We start from the raw sequence: 18,827 nt of genomic DNA, 5'->3' as shown, positions 1-18,827 counted from the left end.
AGGCTTCTTCCAGGTGGGGCCTGATGGTCGGCCCAGCCCGTTCTGGCGCAGGCGAGTGTTTATAGTGGCGCCATCTTGCATTGGCTCATGCTGCCCCCCGTAACTCGTTCTTGATTCGCTTGGACGGCTTCCTCTAGAGTCCGGGTTGATGGGTGGTCTTCAGGACAGCATGTGGGTAGTTTTAAGCCACTCGGCGGTGACTGAAAAATCCGAGTGGTAGCGTGAGGATTCGAATCCGCGTCGTCCATCACGCGGCGAATGTGGGTCCAGTACGCTATCACTTCGGCCACCGCCTACCCAAATATATATCCGAAATCCGTATAAGTGGGTCCGTTATATCGAGGGTTTACTGTATAGAGGCATTGTCCGCCCTCGTATGGAGTATGCATCTCACATGTGGGGGGGCTCCACTCACACAGCTCTTCTGGACAGAGTGGAGTCTAAGGCTGTTCGTCTCATCATCTTTCCTCCTCTTACTGACTCTTAAATTCCGTCGCCATGTTGCTTCTCTTTCTATCTTCTATCGATATTTTCATGCTGACTTCTTTTCTGAACTTGCTAACTGCATGCCTCCCCCCCTCCCGCGGCCCGGCTGCACACGACTTTCTACTCATGCTTATCCCTATACTGTCCAAACCCCTTATGCAAGAGTTAACCAGCATCTTCACTCTTTCATCCCTTACACTGGTAAACTCTGGAACAGCCTTCCTTCGTCTGTATTTCCTCCTGCCTATGACATGACCTATTGCAAGAAGAGTGTATCAAGACACCTCTCCACCCGAAATTGACCTCTCTTTTGGCTACTCTTTATGTTTTACTTTTGTTGGAGCAGTGAGTTGCGGGCTTTTTTTTTTTGTACTCTTTTTGTTGCCCTTGAGCCGTATCCTTTGATGTAAAAAAAATCCTTCTTTTCTCTTTATGGCTTTCTAATCCAATTTCTTCACATTCTTCATCAGTTTCTATTTGTAATACTTAATGGTCACTATTTTCCAGTGGGCACTCGTGTTGCCTTCACTTAACGAGTCTGTTCCTTTAGTGAAAATTAAGTCCAATCTTGGTGGTTCATCCTCTCCTCTAAATCTTGTCTCTTTCTTCACCTATTGTGTCATGAGGTTTTCTGTGGCCAGTTTTAATATTTTAGCTCCACATGTATTTCCTTCACCTTCCACTCCAAACTTTTCCCATTTGACATTTTTACGGCTGAACTCTCCTGTTAGAATTACATTTTTGTTATTTCTAATAATATCCTCCAATGCTTTACTTATATCTTCTAACAGGTGTCACCGTTGGCATCATCGTATGGAAAAAGTTAATCCTCTTTTAACCCTTTCATTGCTAAACGCTTGCGGCAGGTGTTAGGCGTATTTGTTGGTGGCTCTAAATGCTCGCTGCGACCTCCACCCGCACTCAAATCTCCCGCGTATGAGAGTGTTCCAACACTAATTCTCACAACACAGGATTGCCAATTGAGTGGATTCTTCACTAAATTTGGTGGAAAATCATATCAGCCCAGCGCGGCAAATGTACGGACGAGTAACTGGTGGATGTTCTTGCCCAATATAGCGGCATTTTTGCATAGCTTCACCTATCACCTGACTGATTCTTTGACCAAATAGTTGTAAATATTGCAGTTGGCAATACTCCCTTGCCAGAATCTGAAGAAAAGATGTCTGCAGTTCCCTCAATATGGCTGATCATCCCGCACGCACCGACGTAAGTGTTAAAATTCAACACTCTCTGAACGTGCATGTACGTTCGCAAGAGAGGCATACATAACCGACTCCTATAGATCTGGACCTCCTCTTTCCAATGGTGTTTTTGGTTTTTAGCTGTGATGAATAGTTTTTGAGATACAGAGGTTAAAAGAGACCCCCCATTGGGCTCCCCGACTGCGCCTGAGGGGATAGTCGCGTCCGCACCACGCACAAGGAAAGGGTTAAACCTCTTAATACTCTTCCATCTCCTCTTAATCCTCTTCTAAACCTCTTAAGAGGAAATGGAAGAGGATTAAGAGGTTTAGAAGAGGATTAATCCTCTTCCATTTCCTCTTAACCTTTTCCATACTGTGACGCCGATGTCTGCATCACCATATTGAAAGGGTTAAGGGTGGAAAACCTCTCTTCGTAGGGTTTGTTGCGCAAGGAAGGGATCATTTTTGTTGCCCGACGTTGAACACCTTTTGATTTAGCAATGTCCTTTGCATGGTGGGGAGACCAAAACTGTACTGCATATTCCAAGTGGGGTCTGACTAAACTATTTTAGGGCGGAAGTATTACAGCATTTTTTTTTTAATAGAAAGTTTCTTTCAACCCGGTAGCAGTGATGGGCCAAATTTGTGGCTTCACCGTGTAGCAGCGATGGGCCAAATTTGTGCCATGATATTTACCCCCCAAAATAGATGATACATAATCAGATCATAAATGCTTTGACCTGTATTATAAAATGGTTTGTGTAAGGAGTGATTTTTTCTCATTTTTCTCGCTTAGAGGGACCATTAAGAAACATGATCCCGCTGCTACCGGTCAATCAAGCCTAACATTCTGTTCGCTTTATTTGCTGCATCGATGCATTGCTGTGAGAATTTAAGGTTTGACGCGATTTTGACCCCCAGGTCCTTGACATATTGAACGCTTTTGAGTTTGACGCCGCGCATTTCGTAATCAAACTTCTTATTTCTTGTTCTAACTTGAAGGACCTGGCACTTGTCTACAGTAAAGGGCATCTCCCATCTCTCAAACCAAACTGAAATTTTATGCAAATCCTCTTGGAGGTTTTGTCTGTCTTCGTCAGTGAGAACCAAGTTACCAATCTTTGTGTTGTCTGCAAATTTACTACTGCGATTAGTGAGTCCAACATCCACATTGTTGATGTAAATAATGAAGAGCACTAGGCCAAGAACCGAGCCCTGAGGGACGCCACTAGTGACCGAGAGAGAGAGAGAGAGAGAGAGAGAGAGAGAGAGAGAGAGAGAGAAGAAAAAGAGAAAGAAGAAAAAGAGAAAGAAAGAAGAAAGAAAAAGAAAAAATGAGAAAGAAAAACAGAAAGAAGGAAGAAAGAAAGAAGAAAAAGAAAAAAGAAAATAGAAAGAGACAAAGAAAGATGGAAAGAAAGAAAAAATGAGAGAAAGAAAAAAATAGAATGAAAAAAGACACACAGAGAGAGAGAGAGAGAGAGAGAGAGAGAGAGAGAGAGAGAGAGAGAGAGAGAGAGAGAGAGAGAGAGAGAGAGAGAGAGAGAGAGAGAGAGAGTGTTTCCTTTACCCTTTTCAATATTTCTTCCTTGGCCACTGCCTTTTTTTTTTTTTTTTTTTTTTTTTTTTAATCAAGGGTATAGTACGAAGAGGAAGTGGGTTAGTGGTGAGGTACAGGTGGGGAATAGGAAAGACAGTAGGAGTGTACAGTTGTATGGTGTAGGTTCGTTAGTTGTTCTGGTGTAGTTATTGTTTATCGGGCACCTTATTTGTATACCCCGGCGTGCTGGGGTTTGTGTGTTTGGATTGTTTGTGTGTAGAGAGCTAAGCTAAGCTATGGCGTCACTTGTGTGAAGTGATGTGTGGGCGGTTGTTCTCGTAGTGACTTCAAGCTGCGCGGAAACCAGGGTGGACCAAGTTCGTGCTGCCGTCAAGCTCCTTGACGTGGGTGTAGTTCACGTCGTCTTGCTGGTCTAGCTTCTCCCATATCTTTCCGGCCGCCTCCCGTACCCTTGTGCTGACTAGTTGTACTCCGAGTCTGCGGTGTTGTGCTGCTGTGTTTTCCGTGTACGGGTATTTCTGTCCGGTGGCAAATCTCAGCGCTTTGTTCTGCAGCCTCTGAAGCTGTAACATCTTGGTGTGGGAAGCCATGTGTGTCGGGGTGGGTGAGTAGTCTAGTATAGGAAGTATCTTAGTCTTTACTAGATACAGTTTGAGCCGCTCTGTGAAGTGCCAGAATCTGTTTAGTGATGTGAGGGCTGTTTTAACTTTCATGGTTTTGTCGTTGACGTGTTTAACGATCAGGCCGGTGGATGTCACTGTGTGGCCTAATATCTGGCATTGTTTTGGTGGGAGATGGTGTTGCCCTGTATTTGTATGTCATTTAATTTTTTCCTGCCGAGTGCGACCACAGCGAACTTGTCTTTGTTTGTCTTGATCTTCCATTTTTTCAAATGTGTTGAGTCTGTTCGCCTCCCGCACGACCAGGGCGTCATGGTGGTCTAGGGTACCGTTGGAGGTCACTATTTGTGTCGCGTCGTCAGCATAATATATATCCATACAGCTTCTGTTATCAGACCGGGGCATGTCAGAGGTGTAGGTGATGAAGAGCGTTGGTGATAACACGCTGCCCTGTGGCACGCCGCTGTGCAGGGGAGGGAGGATATTGCTGACTTAACTCGAATGGAAGCTGAGCGCTGATCAAGGAAGCAACAAAACAGTTTTTCCGTAAACTGTGGCAGTCCGTGTGTAAGTATTTTTTGTAGGCCCTGTAGCCCTGTAGCCAGACTTTATCAAACGCCTTGCTGATGTCGCGTTGGATAATAGTGCAGTTTAGTCCTTGTCCTTTAGTGAGTGCTACCTTTTCGCTGGCGATGGAGATAGCTGACGTAGTGCTCCTCCCTGCCCTGAAGCCATACTGGGACGGGTTATAAAGGTTGTTTTCCTCCAGGTGACATCTGAGTCGTAAGTTGATTATTCTTTCAAAGATTTTTCCAGGGACTTCTAGGAGTGAGATTGGTCTGTAGTTCTTGGGATCCGTGGATGGTTTGCCTGGTTTAGGTATCATGGTGAGAGTGGCGACTTTGAATCGTTGAGGGAAGTAACCTGTTGTTAACATCGCATTATATATGGTGAGTAGGTACGCCAGCCCCCGGGGGGGTAACATGCTGATTTGGCCACTGCCTTAATCTTGTCATCAATGTTATCCTATCTGGCACTTCCCTTTTTCAGTTTTTCGTTCTCCTCCCTTAGTTTTTGAGCTTCTTTACTCCTTGCTACCAGTTCCTTCTTTATATCATCGACGATGTTTATAAACCTCCTCAAGTTCTCCCTCAGACCCCTTACCTCCTTTGAATCCTCTACTTCTGTCTCTAATCGTCTCACTAGTGTCCATAATCCCGGGGTTGATATTTGGCCCAGTGAGAAACCAGGAAAGCCCTCCCCTCCCTCTGCTTCAAACTCACATTGGCATAATTTTCCTAATTTTTTCCAGTCTATTTTTCCTTTTTGGAGACAGGACCTACCCTAAGGCCCTATCCCCAGGCCCTGACCCACAATATAGGTAAAGTCGTCGCATTTCCTGGTCCTTTAAAATAGGCAGGAGAAGATCGGTGGTGATGTTTATGATCCAACAGCTGATGTGGTGTGTGTGTGTGTATGTGTGTGTGTGTGGTTGTGATATACAGGGAATTAGCTCCTCTTGTGGGGTTCCATCTCCGAGTCTTGATCTGTCATACTTAACTTTGAACTCATTTAGTTTTTGGACTGAACAGCTTATTTGTATGGCTGTGTGTGTGTTGTTGGACATTGGCTCACATGTTGTTTTGTGTATGTACAGATGGACCAAGTTCTGCCAAACGGATTTCCTTGCATTGTGTTCCTCGACCTCTCCTGGCAAGGCATCCCATCGCAGCGTGTTGAAGTCAGTCTGAGAGTCGGGAGATGTCTTTCTCAACAGTTTATGTGGCTGTGCACGGGGGTGATAGGCAGTTCCTTTCTCAACTCCAAGTTGTTCATGGTGCAGGACAAGGGCCAGCCGGGGGAAACTGTATGTGGTGGGAAACACGAATGTGATGGGGTGATGAAAGATATACCAATGTTGGTGACGGTTACTGATTCTGGTGATTACAGTAAGTCAGGCAAGGCAGGGGCAGTGAGGGGGTGGAAAAATGGTGCTCACTTTGCCATCACCACCAGGGATACGCTGTGTAGTGAGTTTGGAATGGTTTTTGGTGAGGTGGTGCTTGGACTTGACGCCCTGATGGCAGCAGCCCAACGAAGTAAGATTACGGAAGTGACTGTGGTGGACTGTGGTGTGGTGCTGTTTAAGTAATGGCCCATCAAACAGCAACAACAACAACTTTATGGGGCATGATTGATTGGGTGGTGTCGGAGTGGTGGCCGACTCCATTGTATTGTTAGAGCTGAGGGGATTTGAAGTACAGAATTTTCCTCTTCTTGAGCTAGGCTGCTGCTTGTGGTATGTTTGTGTGCAAGTGTTCTACCTAGACTTTCCGTATTAACTTGAAAAGTTTTATACACAACACTTGTAAAGAAAGATTCATGATTTATTTGGTTCTGTCAAATTCATTTTCTTAACAGGGACATTATTTGCTTGTTCCTTAAGTCTGGTAGTTGTTTTTCCATTACTTTTGTTGGTGTGTTATTTAGTGGCTGATTCCATGATGCAGTCTTGTGATATGTAGCTGTTAAAATATTTCACCAAGTGCATTAGCATTTTTTGTAAGTTCTTTTTGGGGATCAGCACGTATGATCATTCTGAGTACGTGCAGAATGACTCAAAATATTTATCCATGCCTTGTATTTACCTGTGGTGTGTGACTTGCCAGCATCTGCTGTGCTGTGGTAGCTCTGCTATTCATGGGAACATTAAAGAGTTATGTTTACTCATGAGTTGCTTGTTCCCTCTTTCAAGTATTATTTGTGCTTGTCAGCCACTTCCTGCCCAATCACAGTCAGCGTGTGCCCTGGGTCCGTCTGAACCACTTGGCCAGGGTCAAGGGATTCGCTTTCCTTGACCCTGCACCTGACAACCTACTGCGGGCCTCCTACGCCAACACGGGTTGTTCACGGTGCGGGACAAGGAGCGGCCTGGAGTGTTGCTTGTTGCCTCCATTACAGGCGTTAGTTTTGCCTTTCGTTTTCTGTTGTGGTTCTTTTCTCTTTGATCACAGTCAGCATGTGCATGGTGACTCCCACCCATGTCTTATATCAGTTACACAGTAAATCTCCTCTTATAATTTGCTTTGCCAAACCACTTCTTGATTCTTTTTAGCCATGGTGGAAGAGCAGGGACAGACATATTCATTCCAACTTTGTAAAGCTCTCAAAATCTGAATGACTCATGTCCAGTTCTTTGAGTTCTTGCGTCCAATTTATTTTTGTGAAGTATTTTCTTGTTTCACCCACCATGGTCAGTCTATTCTAAATACAATTCACACTCTGTAGTCATCTGCTCAGTGGTTCCCCTCGTTGGCGCACTCTGTGGTCACGGGGAGCCTCGGGGTGAGGACTGGGAACTGCTGTCTGGGGGGATTGGGGTGTGTCCACTGTTATTGGTGCAAGTAATTTTATGTGGTCTTGTTCTTTCTTATTTTTTGTTTTCTTTACTGCTTCTTCAATCTTCCCCTCTTCCTTCCCTGTTCTTCAGCTGTGAGTTGCCCAACACGCTGCACTGTAATCACTAAGTCCACTCCTGCTTGCCGTCTTGTGTTCAGGTATTGGCATTTGTGCTGCTTGCACATCAGGCATCATGGCTTTCTCATGCCAGCCACATGCTACTACAGTCAAACAAGCAGCGTGATCACTCCTCTCCATCAGAGGATTCAGAGCGAAGCTGTCAGCTTCACTTGGTTGCCTGGTTAATGTTTCCACGCCTGATTAAGGTGGCTCATCCTCTCTTGTTTTTGTGGTCCCTTGCCTGACATACTGAAGCAGGAAAAAGTATTTCCTCAGCAAGACAGATATTCCAAACATTTGGCACACCTTAATTATTTCTCAGCTCAGTTAGTCAGCGTTGCAGTCTTTTGGTTTATCTTATACTTTATGTAGCAAATATTTGATACTCTGTGTTGTGTTTTCTATAAGGTCTACACTCATATTTTATCCCATTACCTTGTACATGGGCTGGGCAACATGTATAATGTTGCCACGAGTATTATTTCTGCTGTATTAAATTTGGTTGTTAACACCTCAGCTTGTGCTGGTAAATTTAACTTAATTATAGATGTCTTTGTGTTAAAACAACACCTCCATCTCCATTCCCGAATCTGCTGTCTCCTCCAGATGCTGACGCTCTACATTCAAGGTTCCAGCGGTTATTAGTTTGCGTAGTTGAGTTTCTTGGGTCAGTAGGTTGTTATTTTTCTTGAATAATATCTTTGAACTCCATTTATTTGGCTAATATTTCATATACAATTAAATATATGTTCTAGATCTTAATAATGTGTTTATTTCTAACCTCTAGGCTAATCACTGTGCTTTACTGTAGACACACACACACACACACACACACACACACACACACACACACTTTTTTGAAAAGAAACAAAAATCAAAGAAACAAAGAAGACTTTAAGGCAGCGAGAAATGAGTACGTGAAAGTGAGAAAGGAAGAAGAGAAACGATACGAAAAGGATATTGTGGAAAAGTGTAAAGAACAACCTAAACTATTTATAGATTTATAAATGGAAAAATTAAATCAAGAGAAACAATTGAAAGACTGACTGAAGAGAATGTAGAGATCGAGGATCCCAAAGGCATGGCGGAATTATTTAACAAAAAATTCCAGCAAGTGTTACCAAAGAATCATTATTTAACGAACCACAAGAAAACAACTTAGATGTATATATGGAAGAGGTCAAAATAGATAAAGAGGAGATAAAAAACTATTGGGGGAATTGGAAGAAGGGGAGGCCGTGGGACCGGATGGAATTTCAGGTTTTATACAGTGCAGAAATGAGTTATTCGACCCGATATATGACATCATTAGGTGCTCAATAAAAACTGGCACAGTGCCTAGGGAGTGGAAGAGAGCAGAAGTGGTACCTATATACAAAAGTGGAAAAAAGGAAGAACCCCTAAATTACAGACCGGTGTCTCTGACCAGCGTAGTATGTAAAATATGTTGAGAAATTAATAAAAGAACAATGGATGAGATTTCTAGAAGAACATAATCTAATCACAAACAATCAATATGGGTTTAGGAAAGGCCGCTCATGTGTGACAAACTTGCTGAGCTTTTACTCAAGAGTGACGGACAAATTACAGGAAAGAGACGGATGGGTGGATTGCATTTACCTAGACTTAATGAAGGCATTTGACAAAGTTCCACATTCGAGACTGCTGTGGAAACTAGAAAATAAAGGAGGATTGAGAGGGAAAGTGAAGTGCTGGATGGAAAGCTACTTAAGAGGAAGAGAGATGAGAACCGTGGTTAAGGACACTAGATCGGAATGGAGAGCGGTGGAAAGTGGAGTGCCCCAGGGGTCGGTTTTACCACCAGTACTCTTCCTAGTCTATATTAATGATGTGCCAGAGGGAATAAACAGCTACATGAGCCTGTTCGGGGATGATGCTAAACTGCAAAGACATATAAGAAACAGTGAAGACTGCAAGGAGCTGCAAGAAGACCTAAACAAGATTTGGAAATGGAGTCAGAAATGGGGGATGAAATTCAACGTGAAGAAATGTCATGTTATGGAAATGGGAAAAAGCGTAGAAAGACCAAAATGGACATATAAAATGGGAGATGGTGAAATATTAAAGAAAGTAAATGAAGAGAGAGACCTGGGAGTAATAATGCATGATTATATGCAACCAGAAAGTCATATAAATCGGATCTTCGGTGATACATATAACATGGTGAGAAATATAGGCATAGCATTCCACTACATGGACAAAGAAATGATGAAAAAATTAACTACTACTATGATCAGACCTAAACTAGAATACGCGGAAACAGTGTGGTCTCCACATATGAAGAAACACATAAAAAAACGAAGGAATACAGAGGATGGCAACAAAAATGGTTCCAGAACTGGAGGGACTGACATATGAAGAGAGACTAAAGGAAATGGACTTACCAACACTAGAGCAAAGAAGAGAAAGAGGAGACCTAATACAAATATATAGGCTATTGAGTAAAATGGAAGAAGTAGATAACGAGAAATTGCTACTTAAAGAAGAACCTTCCGGCAGCAATACTAGAGGACATAGTAAAAAGTTGAGGAAGGGAAGATGCTCAAGAGACATAAAGAAATATAGCTTCCCACAAATAAATATAGAGGTTTGGAACAGACTAAGTGAAGAAATAGTATCGGCGAAGAGTGTGCAGAGCTTCAAGGAAAAGCTGGATAATTATAGATACGGAGACGGGACCACACGAGCGTAAGCCCAGGCACTGTAAAGTTACAACTAGGTAAATACAACTAGGTAAACACACACACACACACACACACACGGCCCGGTAGCTCAGGGGTAGAGTGTCTGGCTCACAACCAGAAGGACCAGGGTTCGATTCCCAGGCCGGGTGAAGATAAGTTGGGTTTATCTTCTTTCACATGTAGCCCCTGTTCACCTAGCAGTGAGTAGGTACGCGACGTCAGGCAAGGAGTTGTGACCTCGTTGTCGCGGTGAGTTGTGTCACTTGTGTGAGTGGTCTCAGTCCTACCCAAAGATCGGTACTATGAGCTCTGTGCTCTTCCGCAGGGGAACAGCTGGCTGTCTCGAGAGAGACCCGCAGCAGACCAAGAGGTGAATCACACACACACGCACACACACACAGACGCAGTTAAGGCGTCTTCCATTTGACACAAAACCCGGAACCAGGTTCGGGGTTAAACCCAGACCCAGGTCCGGGTTTTCGCGCCGTAAGTGGAACGCATTTAGGCGGATATGTAAACAAACATTCTTCATCTTCTTCTTTTGACCTGTCCTCCTCCTCTCGGGCGTCTCTCCTGTTTATTCACACACTTTTCCTTTCAATTGTGCTGTGTAGATTAATTTTTCTTCACTGCAATACACTATCACCCTTTACGGTAAAACTAGGGAACAGCTATTTCTCCCCCTCCACCACCCCAGCCCCCCCTACCCCGAAGACAAGCTTGGGGAACTGTGGGGAACCAGGGTTTGGGGAGGGGGGGGGGGGGAAACCAAAATCACTGAAAAATGGGCTTTCAAAATGTCCCTACAAAAATCCCCAAAATCGGGAAAAATCCCTAGTCTCTAAAGAAAGGCAATTCCCTAACGTATACTCTTGTAATCTATTCCTATATAAAGTAGCAGCCGCCGCAGCGGGTGTGTTGACGAGTGTCGGGCGTGTAATCGCGCATTGAACAATATCCGTTTGTTTTCTGACACGTGCTTGTCACACCATATGTGACACGTGACACGCCCGGGTCTTTGTTGGACCCGGTATTGGGATAGCAATCGGTCCTTTTGTTAACCTACATGCACACCAATAAAGAGGTTAAATACTCAGTTAACACTTACCGAAAGGTAAAGTAGACGGATATTTTTAGGGAATGAGTGTCGGGCCTTCCATCCATTATGGCGGCTTGAAAACAAGTGCGAGAAATAGGGCTAACAGGGTATTAGGCTTTATTAACAGGACGGTAACCGACAGGAGTGTAGAGGTCATCCTCAGACTCTATTTAGCGTTAGTTAGGCCACACTTAGATTATGCTGTCCAGTTTTGGTGCCCACACTACAGAATGGACATCAACTTGCTAGAATCAGTTCAGAGGAGGAGGATCAAGATGATTCAGGGGCTGAGGAACCTCCCATATCAAAATAGGCTGAAACATCTAAACTTACATTCACTAGAGAGACGAAGAGTGCGGGGAGATCTGATAGAAGTATTCAAATGGGTCAAGGGTTACAACAAAGGCGATATAAGTAAAGTACTGAGAATTAGCCAGCAGGATAGAACTCGCATGCAGTAATGGATTTAAATTAGAAAAGTATAGATTTAGAAGAGATATAGGCAAGCATTGGTTTAGTAATAGGGTGGTGGGGGAATGGAATAGACTCAGCAATCACATAGTTAGTGCAGGGACGATAGCTTGTTTTAAGAGTAGACTGGATAGCTACATGGACGAGGACGACAGGTGGCAGTGAGGTGTGGGTGCAGTAAGGTGACAGGGCACTGGTGCGTGCCTAGTACCGCCGGTATAACGAGGATCAAGCCTCTACCTGTAACCCCTGTAACTACACTTCACCCATCGTGAGTAGTGGGGGGGATTCTGGAGCTGCCCTGTGTAGGGCACCCGGCCTCTTGCAGTTTCCCTATGTTCTTATGTTCTTATGTTCTTATGTATCATACGTGTGTATTTTCGTGTAGTGTATAAGAATCTTCCGTTAAAGAGCATCTCCAGCTATTGTTTTTTTTTTGTAAGGCCCAAAGGGATGCAAAAATTGACGCCACGGGTGTGCCTTTTTTGACCTTACAGAACCCCTTCGCCACCCTTATATACCTCATTGGAAGTTGTTTATATGCGTTGTGGCAGCTGTCCATCTGCCTATTCACAGGTAAGCAGAATAACACTGTCAACCTGGTCACTAGCATCTTTGCCCACACCCAGAGCATAACCGTAATGGACCTCCACGTGGGCCAAATTTTGTTCCCAGCCTCTTTTTTTTTGTGATGGCAAGAAGTAGTTGACGAGGTATCCCGAACAACTATGAGGATGCCAGTGATGTGATGTGATGATTACTGCAAACATCAGGAAATCGAGAAAACGTTGCGCCAGGCGACCTAGTTTGCCATGACCTATGTCTGCCAGCCCTGTACTTCGGTCACCAGCTATGTATGGTAGAAAAAGTTCTAGACCATCGCTTGTTTAAGGTACTACAAAGGGAAGATGTAAGAGCAGTCGTTGTCATCTGGAGGTCACTCGGCAGCCTTCAACATCAGCTGGAAGTTATGTGATCCACCCCATCTCCGTGATACAAATAACACACATGGATAATGAGCGGCACCACACAAGTTTTCCTGCCTAGTTGCTCAACAAATGAGGACAAGACCTCCAGCTGTGAACATGTGACCATTTTGGGCTAATTACGATTTTTTTTCTGTGGATCATGTATGCATATAAATAATGTATCTATGTGTTAATAAAAATTGATGCTCGTATTCGTCTCACTAACACGTTCTTATATAATGTGCGAAAGTAGGTGCGCAATATTTAAATTCTATTGAGTTAGGGTGTGTCACTTATTATGTAAATGCATCTCTGCACTAAAAAAAAAAAAAAAAAAAACGAAACAACGGCTTTCACTTACTTCGTTGAGGGAGAGAATTCCGAGGTTGTAAAAAATAGGAAGAATGATTTGTTGGACTAGAAGGCAGCCAGGAATGACGCCAACGATGGTCATCATAATCTGCGACCCAAAGTAGTACACCTCTGTCGGGTTCCCTGCAGGCGATGTACAAGAAAATTGATGTATTGTGATGTACGATGGAGGGAAACTATTCAATTTACCTAATCTCCCTCCCATACCTGAACACAATATCATATTATAAACACACATAGTTTTTATATATAATATATAATATATATATATATATATATATATATATATATATATATATATATATATATATTTATATATATGGATAGATAGATACAGATAGATAAATAGATAGATAGATTGATGGATAGATAAATGGATAGCTATATAAATAGATAGGTATATATATATATATATATATATATATATATATATATATATATATATATATATATATATAGATAGATAGATAGATAGATAGATAGATAGATAGATAGATAGATAGATAGATAGATAGATAGATAGATAGATAGATAGATAGATAGATAGATAGATAGATAGATAGTTAGATAAAGAGAGATGGATAGATAGATACTTAAATGAACGTACATAGAGATAGATAAACATATAGATAAATACATACATAGTTATATATACACGTATGTTGATAGATAGATAAATTGATATAAATGGATACAGATCACCAGTACAGATTCCTTCGCCTTACTCTTTCCTGATCAGCCTCTCCTAGTCGGTTCGGTGAAAGTTTTGCTGGTGGCCTAGACACTTCCAACAGTCTGGCATATTATTTTGCTTCTACCTGCTACGTATTCTATTCTTCTCTCTGTACTTTCGTCTCCAGTTTCCACTCAGACCTTTCAGACCTCTGTTGTAGATGACGCCCTAACTTGAAACAGGTTTAGGGCACTTTTCTATATACCTGTTTCTTTATATTGTTCATTACATTATTCATCATTAGATTGATTTTCATTCATATGCCGATGACTCTATCTTCTTTATCCGAAATTAATTTTACAAATATTTATGTCCTTCAGTCCTTCAGTGACACATTTTTTCATATATATAACACATCGATACAATCTTACAGGTATAGGCCTGCCTTCACAATATGGAGTATGCATCTTTAGTGCTGAAGAAGGGGCTCCGCACTCACAACCTTTTTGGGCAGAGTGGGTGGCTTTTCTCATCAACTTCCTTCTTCTTACTGGGTTTTTTTTTTCTCACATCAAAGGATGCGGCTCAAGGGCAACAAAAGGTGTACAAAAAAGCCCGCTACTCGCCGCTCCCACAAAAGTAAAAAGTAAAGAGTAGACAAAAGAGAGGTCAATTTCGGGTGGAGAGGTGTCTTGATACACTCTTCTTGAAAGAGGTCAAGTCATAGGCAGGAGGAAATACAGACGAAGGAAGACTGTTCCAAAATTTATCAGTGAATGGGATGAAAGAATGGAGATGCTGGTTAACTCTTGCATAAGGGGTTTGGACAGTATAGGGATGAGCATGTGTAGAAAGTCGTGTGCAATGGGGACGCTGGAAGGGGGGAGGCATGCAGTTAGCAAGTTCAGAAGAGCAGTCAGCATAAACATATCGATAGAAGATAGGAAGAGAGGCAACATAGCGGCGGAATTTAAGAGGTAAAAGGCTGTCTGTAAGAGGAGGAGAGCTGATGAGACGAAGAGCCTTAGACTCCACTCTGTCCAGAAGAGCTGTGTAAGTGGAACCCCCCCACACGTGAGATGCATACTCCATACGAGGGCGGACAAGGCCCTTATATATGGAAAGCATCTGTGTGGGGAAGAAGAACTAGCAGAGAAGATACAAAACGCCCGACCTCGAGGAAGCTGATTTAGTAGGAGAGGAGATGTGAAGTTTCCAGTTGAGATTTTAAGTTAAGGATAGACCGAGGACATTTAGTGGACAGCTGAGTGTTGTCGAAGAATAGGGGATAGGTGTTTGGAAGATTGTGTCGAGTTAATAGGTGGAGAAACTGGGTTTTTTGAGGCATTGAAGGACACAAGGTTCCTTTTACCCCAATCGGAAATGATTGCAAGGTCTAAGGTTAAGCGTTCTGCAGCCTCCGGTCTGGAGTCTTGTAATTCCTGTTGAGAGGGTCTTCTGTTGAAAGAAGTTGAATAATGCAGAGTGGAGTCATCATTGTATGAGTGGATAGGACAGTTTGTTATGGAAAGAAGATCATTGATGAATAACAGGAAGAAAGTGGGTGATAGGACAGAGCCCTGTGGAACACCACTGTTGATAGGTTTAGGGGAAGAACAGTGACCGTCTACCACAGCAGAGATAGAACGGCCGGAAAGGAAACTGGAGATAAAGGAACAGAGAGAGGGATAGAATCCGAAAGAGGACAGTTTAGATAGACTTCTTCCCCTAATATTCTGCCACATTTTTCCCCTCTTACTAACATACACTATAATTATCATGTTACCTGCTCTTCTGCCCCTGCTAATAGCATATTTCCACCCTTACCATGATCCGAATGGACACTACTTTCTATTCCAGCTCATGACATTACTCTTTAATTCCCTCACGCAAAACTCATCAATTTAACAGATATGCATTTTTTTCATCAAGTTCATTGGCAATCTTTGGAACAAGTTTCGTGTACCAATATTTCTTTCTGCTTTCTTTTTTTTTTTTTTACGTGCTCGCCAATATTATCTCCGGTAGGTTTTCTTCAGGGGCCTGGTAGTCGGCCCAACCCTGTCATGGCGCAGGCAATTTTAGTAATGGCGCCATGTATTCTTGGCTCATGCTGCCCCCCGGAACTCATTCTTGATTCACTTGGACGGTTTCTTCTAGAGTCCGGGTTGATGGGTGATCTTCAAGACAGCATGTGGGTAGGCTTAGACTACTCGGCGGTGACTGGCAAATATTAGATGGTAGCGTGGGGATTAGAACCCCCGTCGTCTAGCACGCTAACCACTCAGCCACCGCCTACCCTAATGAATTCAACACCTAAAGCTATGTAGCCCTATATATTTACTTTCCTGTCTATATAAAGCTTTTGCATCAATTTAACAGGAAGCTTCATAAGCACCATATATATCCACTTCTGATCTATCTAATCGCCAGTATGGGTTTCGCAAGGTGCGTTCTACTGGCGATCTTATTGCTTTCTTAAGTGACACCTGCTCATCCTCTTTTAGCAGTTTCATTGAGACTTTATCAGTTGCGCTAAACGTATCGAAAACTTTCGATAGAACCTGGCACAACTCCTTACTTTCTAAACAACCCTCATACGGATTATATCCTCCTCTCCGTATCCTTATCTCCAGTTCCCTTTCCGGTTGTTTTTATCTCGTCTGTGGTAGACGGTCACTGTTCTTGCCCTAAACCTATCAACAGTGGTGTCCCACAGGGCTCTGTACTATCACCCATTCTCTTCCTGTTATTCATCAATGATCTTTACATAACAAACCGTCCTATCCACCCATACGCTGATGACTCTGCTCTGCATTATTCAACTTCTTTCAACAAAGGACCGTTCCAATATAAATTTAAAGACTCCAGACTGGAGGCTGCAGAACACCTAACTTTAGACCTTGCAATCATTTCCAACTGGGGTAAGAGGAACTCCGTGACCTTCAACTCATCAAACACTATTTTTACAAATATCAATTCGACACAAAAAAACTTCCAAACTCCTATTCCCTATTTTTCGACAACACTCAGCTGTCACTTTCTGCTATACTAAGCATCATTGCTCTATCCTTAACTTAAAATTTTAAATAGAAACTTTACATATCTTCTCTTACTAAATCAGCTTTCTTGAGGTTGGGCGTTTCTTCCCAGCATAGATGATGTCCATATATAAGGGCCTTGTCCGCTCACGTATGGAGTAAGGATCTCACTTGTGGGGGTGGGGGCTCCACTCACATAGCCCTCTTGGACAGAGTACAGTCAACGGCTCTTCGTTTCATTAACTCCCCTTCTTTCACTGACAACCTTCTACCACTTACGTTCCGCTGCAATGTTGCCTCTCTGGCTTCTACCGATATCTTCATGATGACTACTGTTCTGAACTTGCTCACTACATGCCTCCCTCCCCTCCCGCGGCCCCTCTGCACTCGACTTTCTACTCCTTCTCACTCCTAATACTGTCCACGTGCCTCATGCAAGAGTTACGCAGTATCTTCATTATTTTATACCTTCCGGTGGTACACTCTAGAACAGCCCTCCTTTATCTGTATTTCCTCCTGCCTATGTATGACTTGACGTCTTTCAAGAGAGGAATATCAAGACATCTCTTCTTCCGAAACTGATCACTCTTTTGATGGACCAGCGCTTGTAGGATTTTTCTTGTTTTACACCTTTGATTTTATGGCCCCTATTTGCAGTAAGAAAAAAAAAGCGCCGAATATCTAGTCACCTCTCCAACCAGTTAAGAATTTCGAACTTCGATAATATTTTACTTTTTCGTGCATGGAGAGCAGGCTAAGTACTGTTCCTTTGCTGAATATATGTTTTTATTTTTTAAGTGAGCAGCAGCCTCAGTGGTTTCGTTACCTCGCTGCTGTATCCTTGTTCTGGCCTTAAGCACAAGCCAGTTTTGATATTTTTATCTAATTAAGTAGACGTTCCTTCTCCATGGCGCCACTATAAACACTTGTCTGCGTCACGTCGGGCTGAGGCCGACCACCAGGCCCCATCTAGAAAGCCTACCGGCGCCATAGGCGAATACGTAAAAAGATAAAGAAAAAAAATCAAATTTGAGTGGGAAGCAAATTATGATCTTCCTTTTCTCGATGTCCTAATAATATTCTTAAAACTAGTAAGATTTTCAGTTTCACAGTATCACGTGGATGGATAAGCCTACCGGCGCTATAGGCCATATGTAAAAAAAAAAAAAAAAAAATACGTAATGTAACACCAGTGAGTGCCGGCGATCGAACCCGTGCCTAATTAGAAGAGGTCAGGCCAGCAAACCAAATGAGTCCCCGATGAGCTATAAGGCCAGAGCGCCAGCGGTCACTTCTGCGGACTATACCTGATATCCCAGCTCCGCAGAATAGACATGAAGACGACCCGCTCACACTCGTAGACTCACTTGAGTCGCTTCTAATCAACCCGAAGTAGCACATACAGTTTATATCTACATTATATGATTAGAGGAACCGCAGTAACGCAATGAAAAAATCCCGTAATGTATCTCCATTGAGTGCCTGGGATTGAACCAAAGCCTTATGAATAGAAAAGACTGCTGTCCTGACTTCTGCTCAGAAGGCAGAGGTTCGACCTCCGACATTCAGTGGAGATACAATGCTGAGGTGGGTGCTGAGGAGGTGAGTGACGGCGCCGCGTTCAGGAGGACGCGAGTTCAATCCCCGCCCGGTGCCACCAAGCTGTGATTTTTTCAGCCGCCGCCGAGTGGCTTAAAACTACCCACATGCTGTCTAGAAGACCACCTATCAACCCGGACTCTAGATTCTAGGATTAAAGATGGGCTCCGGGAGAGCAGCATGAGCCAATACAAGATGGCGCCACTATAAACACTCGCCTGCGCCAGAACGGGCTGGGCCGACCATCAGGCCCCACCGGGAAGAAGTCTTGGGCCGACCATCATACCCCACCGAGAAGAAGCCTACCGGCGCAATAGGCCGCGACGTAAAAAAAAAAAAAAAAAAAAAAAAAAAAAAGAATGTGGATACAATTCACTGTGTTCTTGCAGTTTCTCTAATGTAATTCATTCATACATTATTTATCCTGTCATGTCTCCATAAAATGGTTTGTCGTGTCATTAATGCTTCTCAGAGGCTTAAGAATTTCCAGCCCTCAATACTTGCAAAAA

General features: G+C 43.1%; 1 protein-coding gene across 3 annotated transcripts in view; it reads left to right on the top strand.

The window, feature by feature from the left end:
* Window positions 1–8,152, top strand: part of LOC126994514 (tripartite motif-containing protein 2-like) — a 130,923-nt gene extending 122,771 nt beyond the window's left edge. For all 3 annotated transcript variants that reach the window (XM_050853827.1, XM_050853826.1, XM_050853828.1), the window contains one exon: window positions 5,529–8,152. In XM_050853827.1, the coding sequence (XP_050709784.1) occupies window positions 5,529–6,023 (495 nt within the window). In that variant the 3' untranslated portion in view covers window positions 6,024–8,152. The remainder of the gene's footprint in view (window positions 1–5,528) is intronic.
* The last annotated feature ends 10,675 nt before the right edge of the window (window positions 8,153–18,827 follow it).

The sequence above is a fragment of the Eriocheir sinensis genome, unplaced genomic scaffold, assembly GCF_024679095.1.
Source record: "Eriocheir sinensis breed Jianghai 21 unplaced genomic scaffold, ASM2467909v1 Scaffold810, whole genome shotgun sequence".
NCBI classification, from domain to species: Eukaryota; Metazoa; Arthropoda; class Malacostraca; order Decapoda; family Varunidae; genus Eriocheir; species Eriocheir sinensis.
The sequence above is the reverse complement of the archived record's forward strand: the minus strand, read 5'-3'. Positions and strand labels throughout refer to the sequence as shown.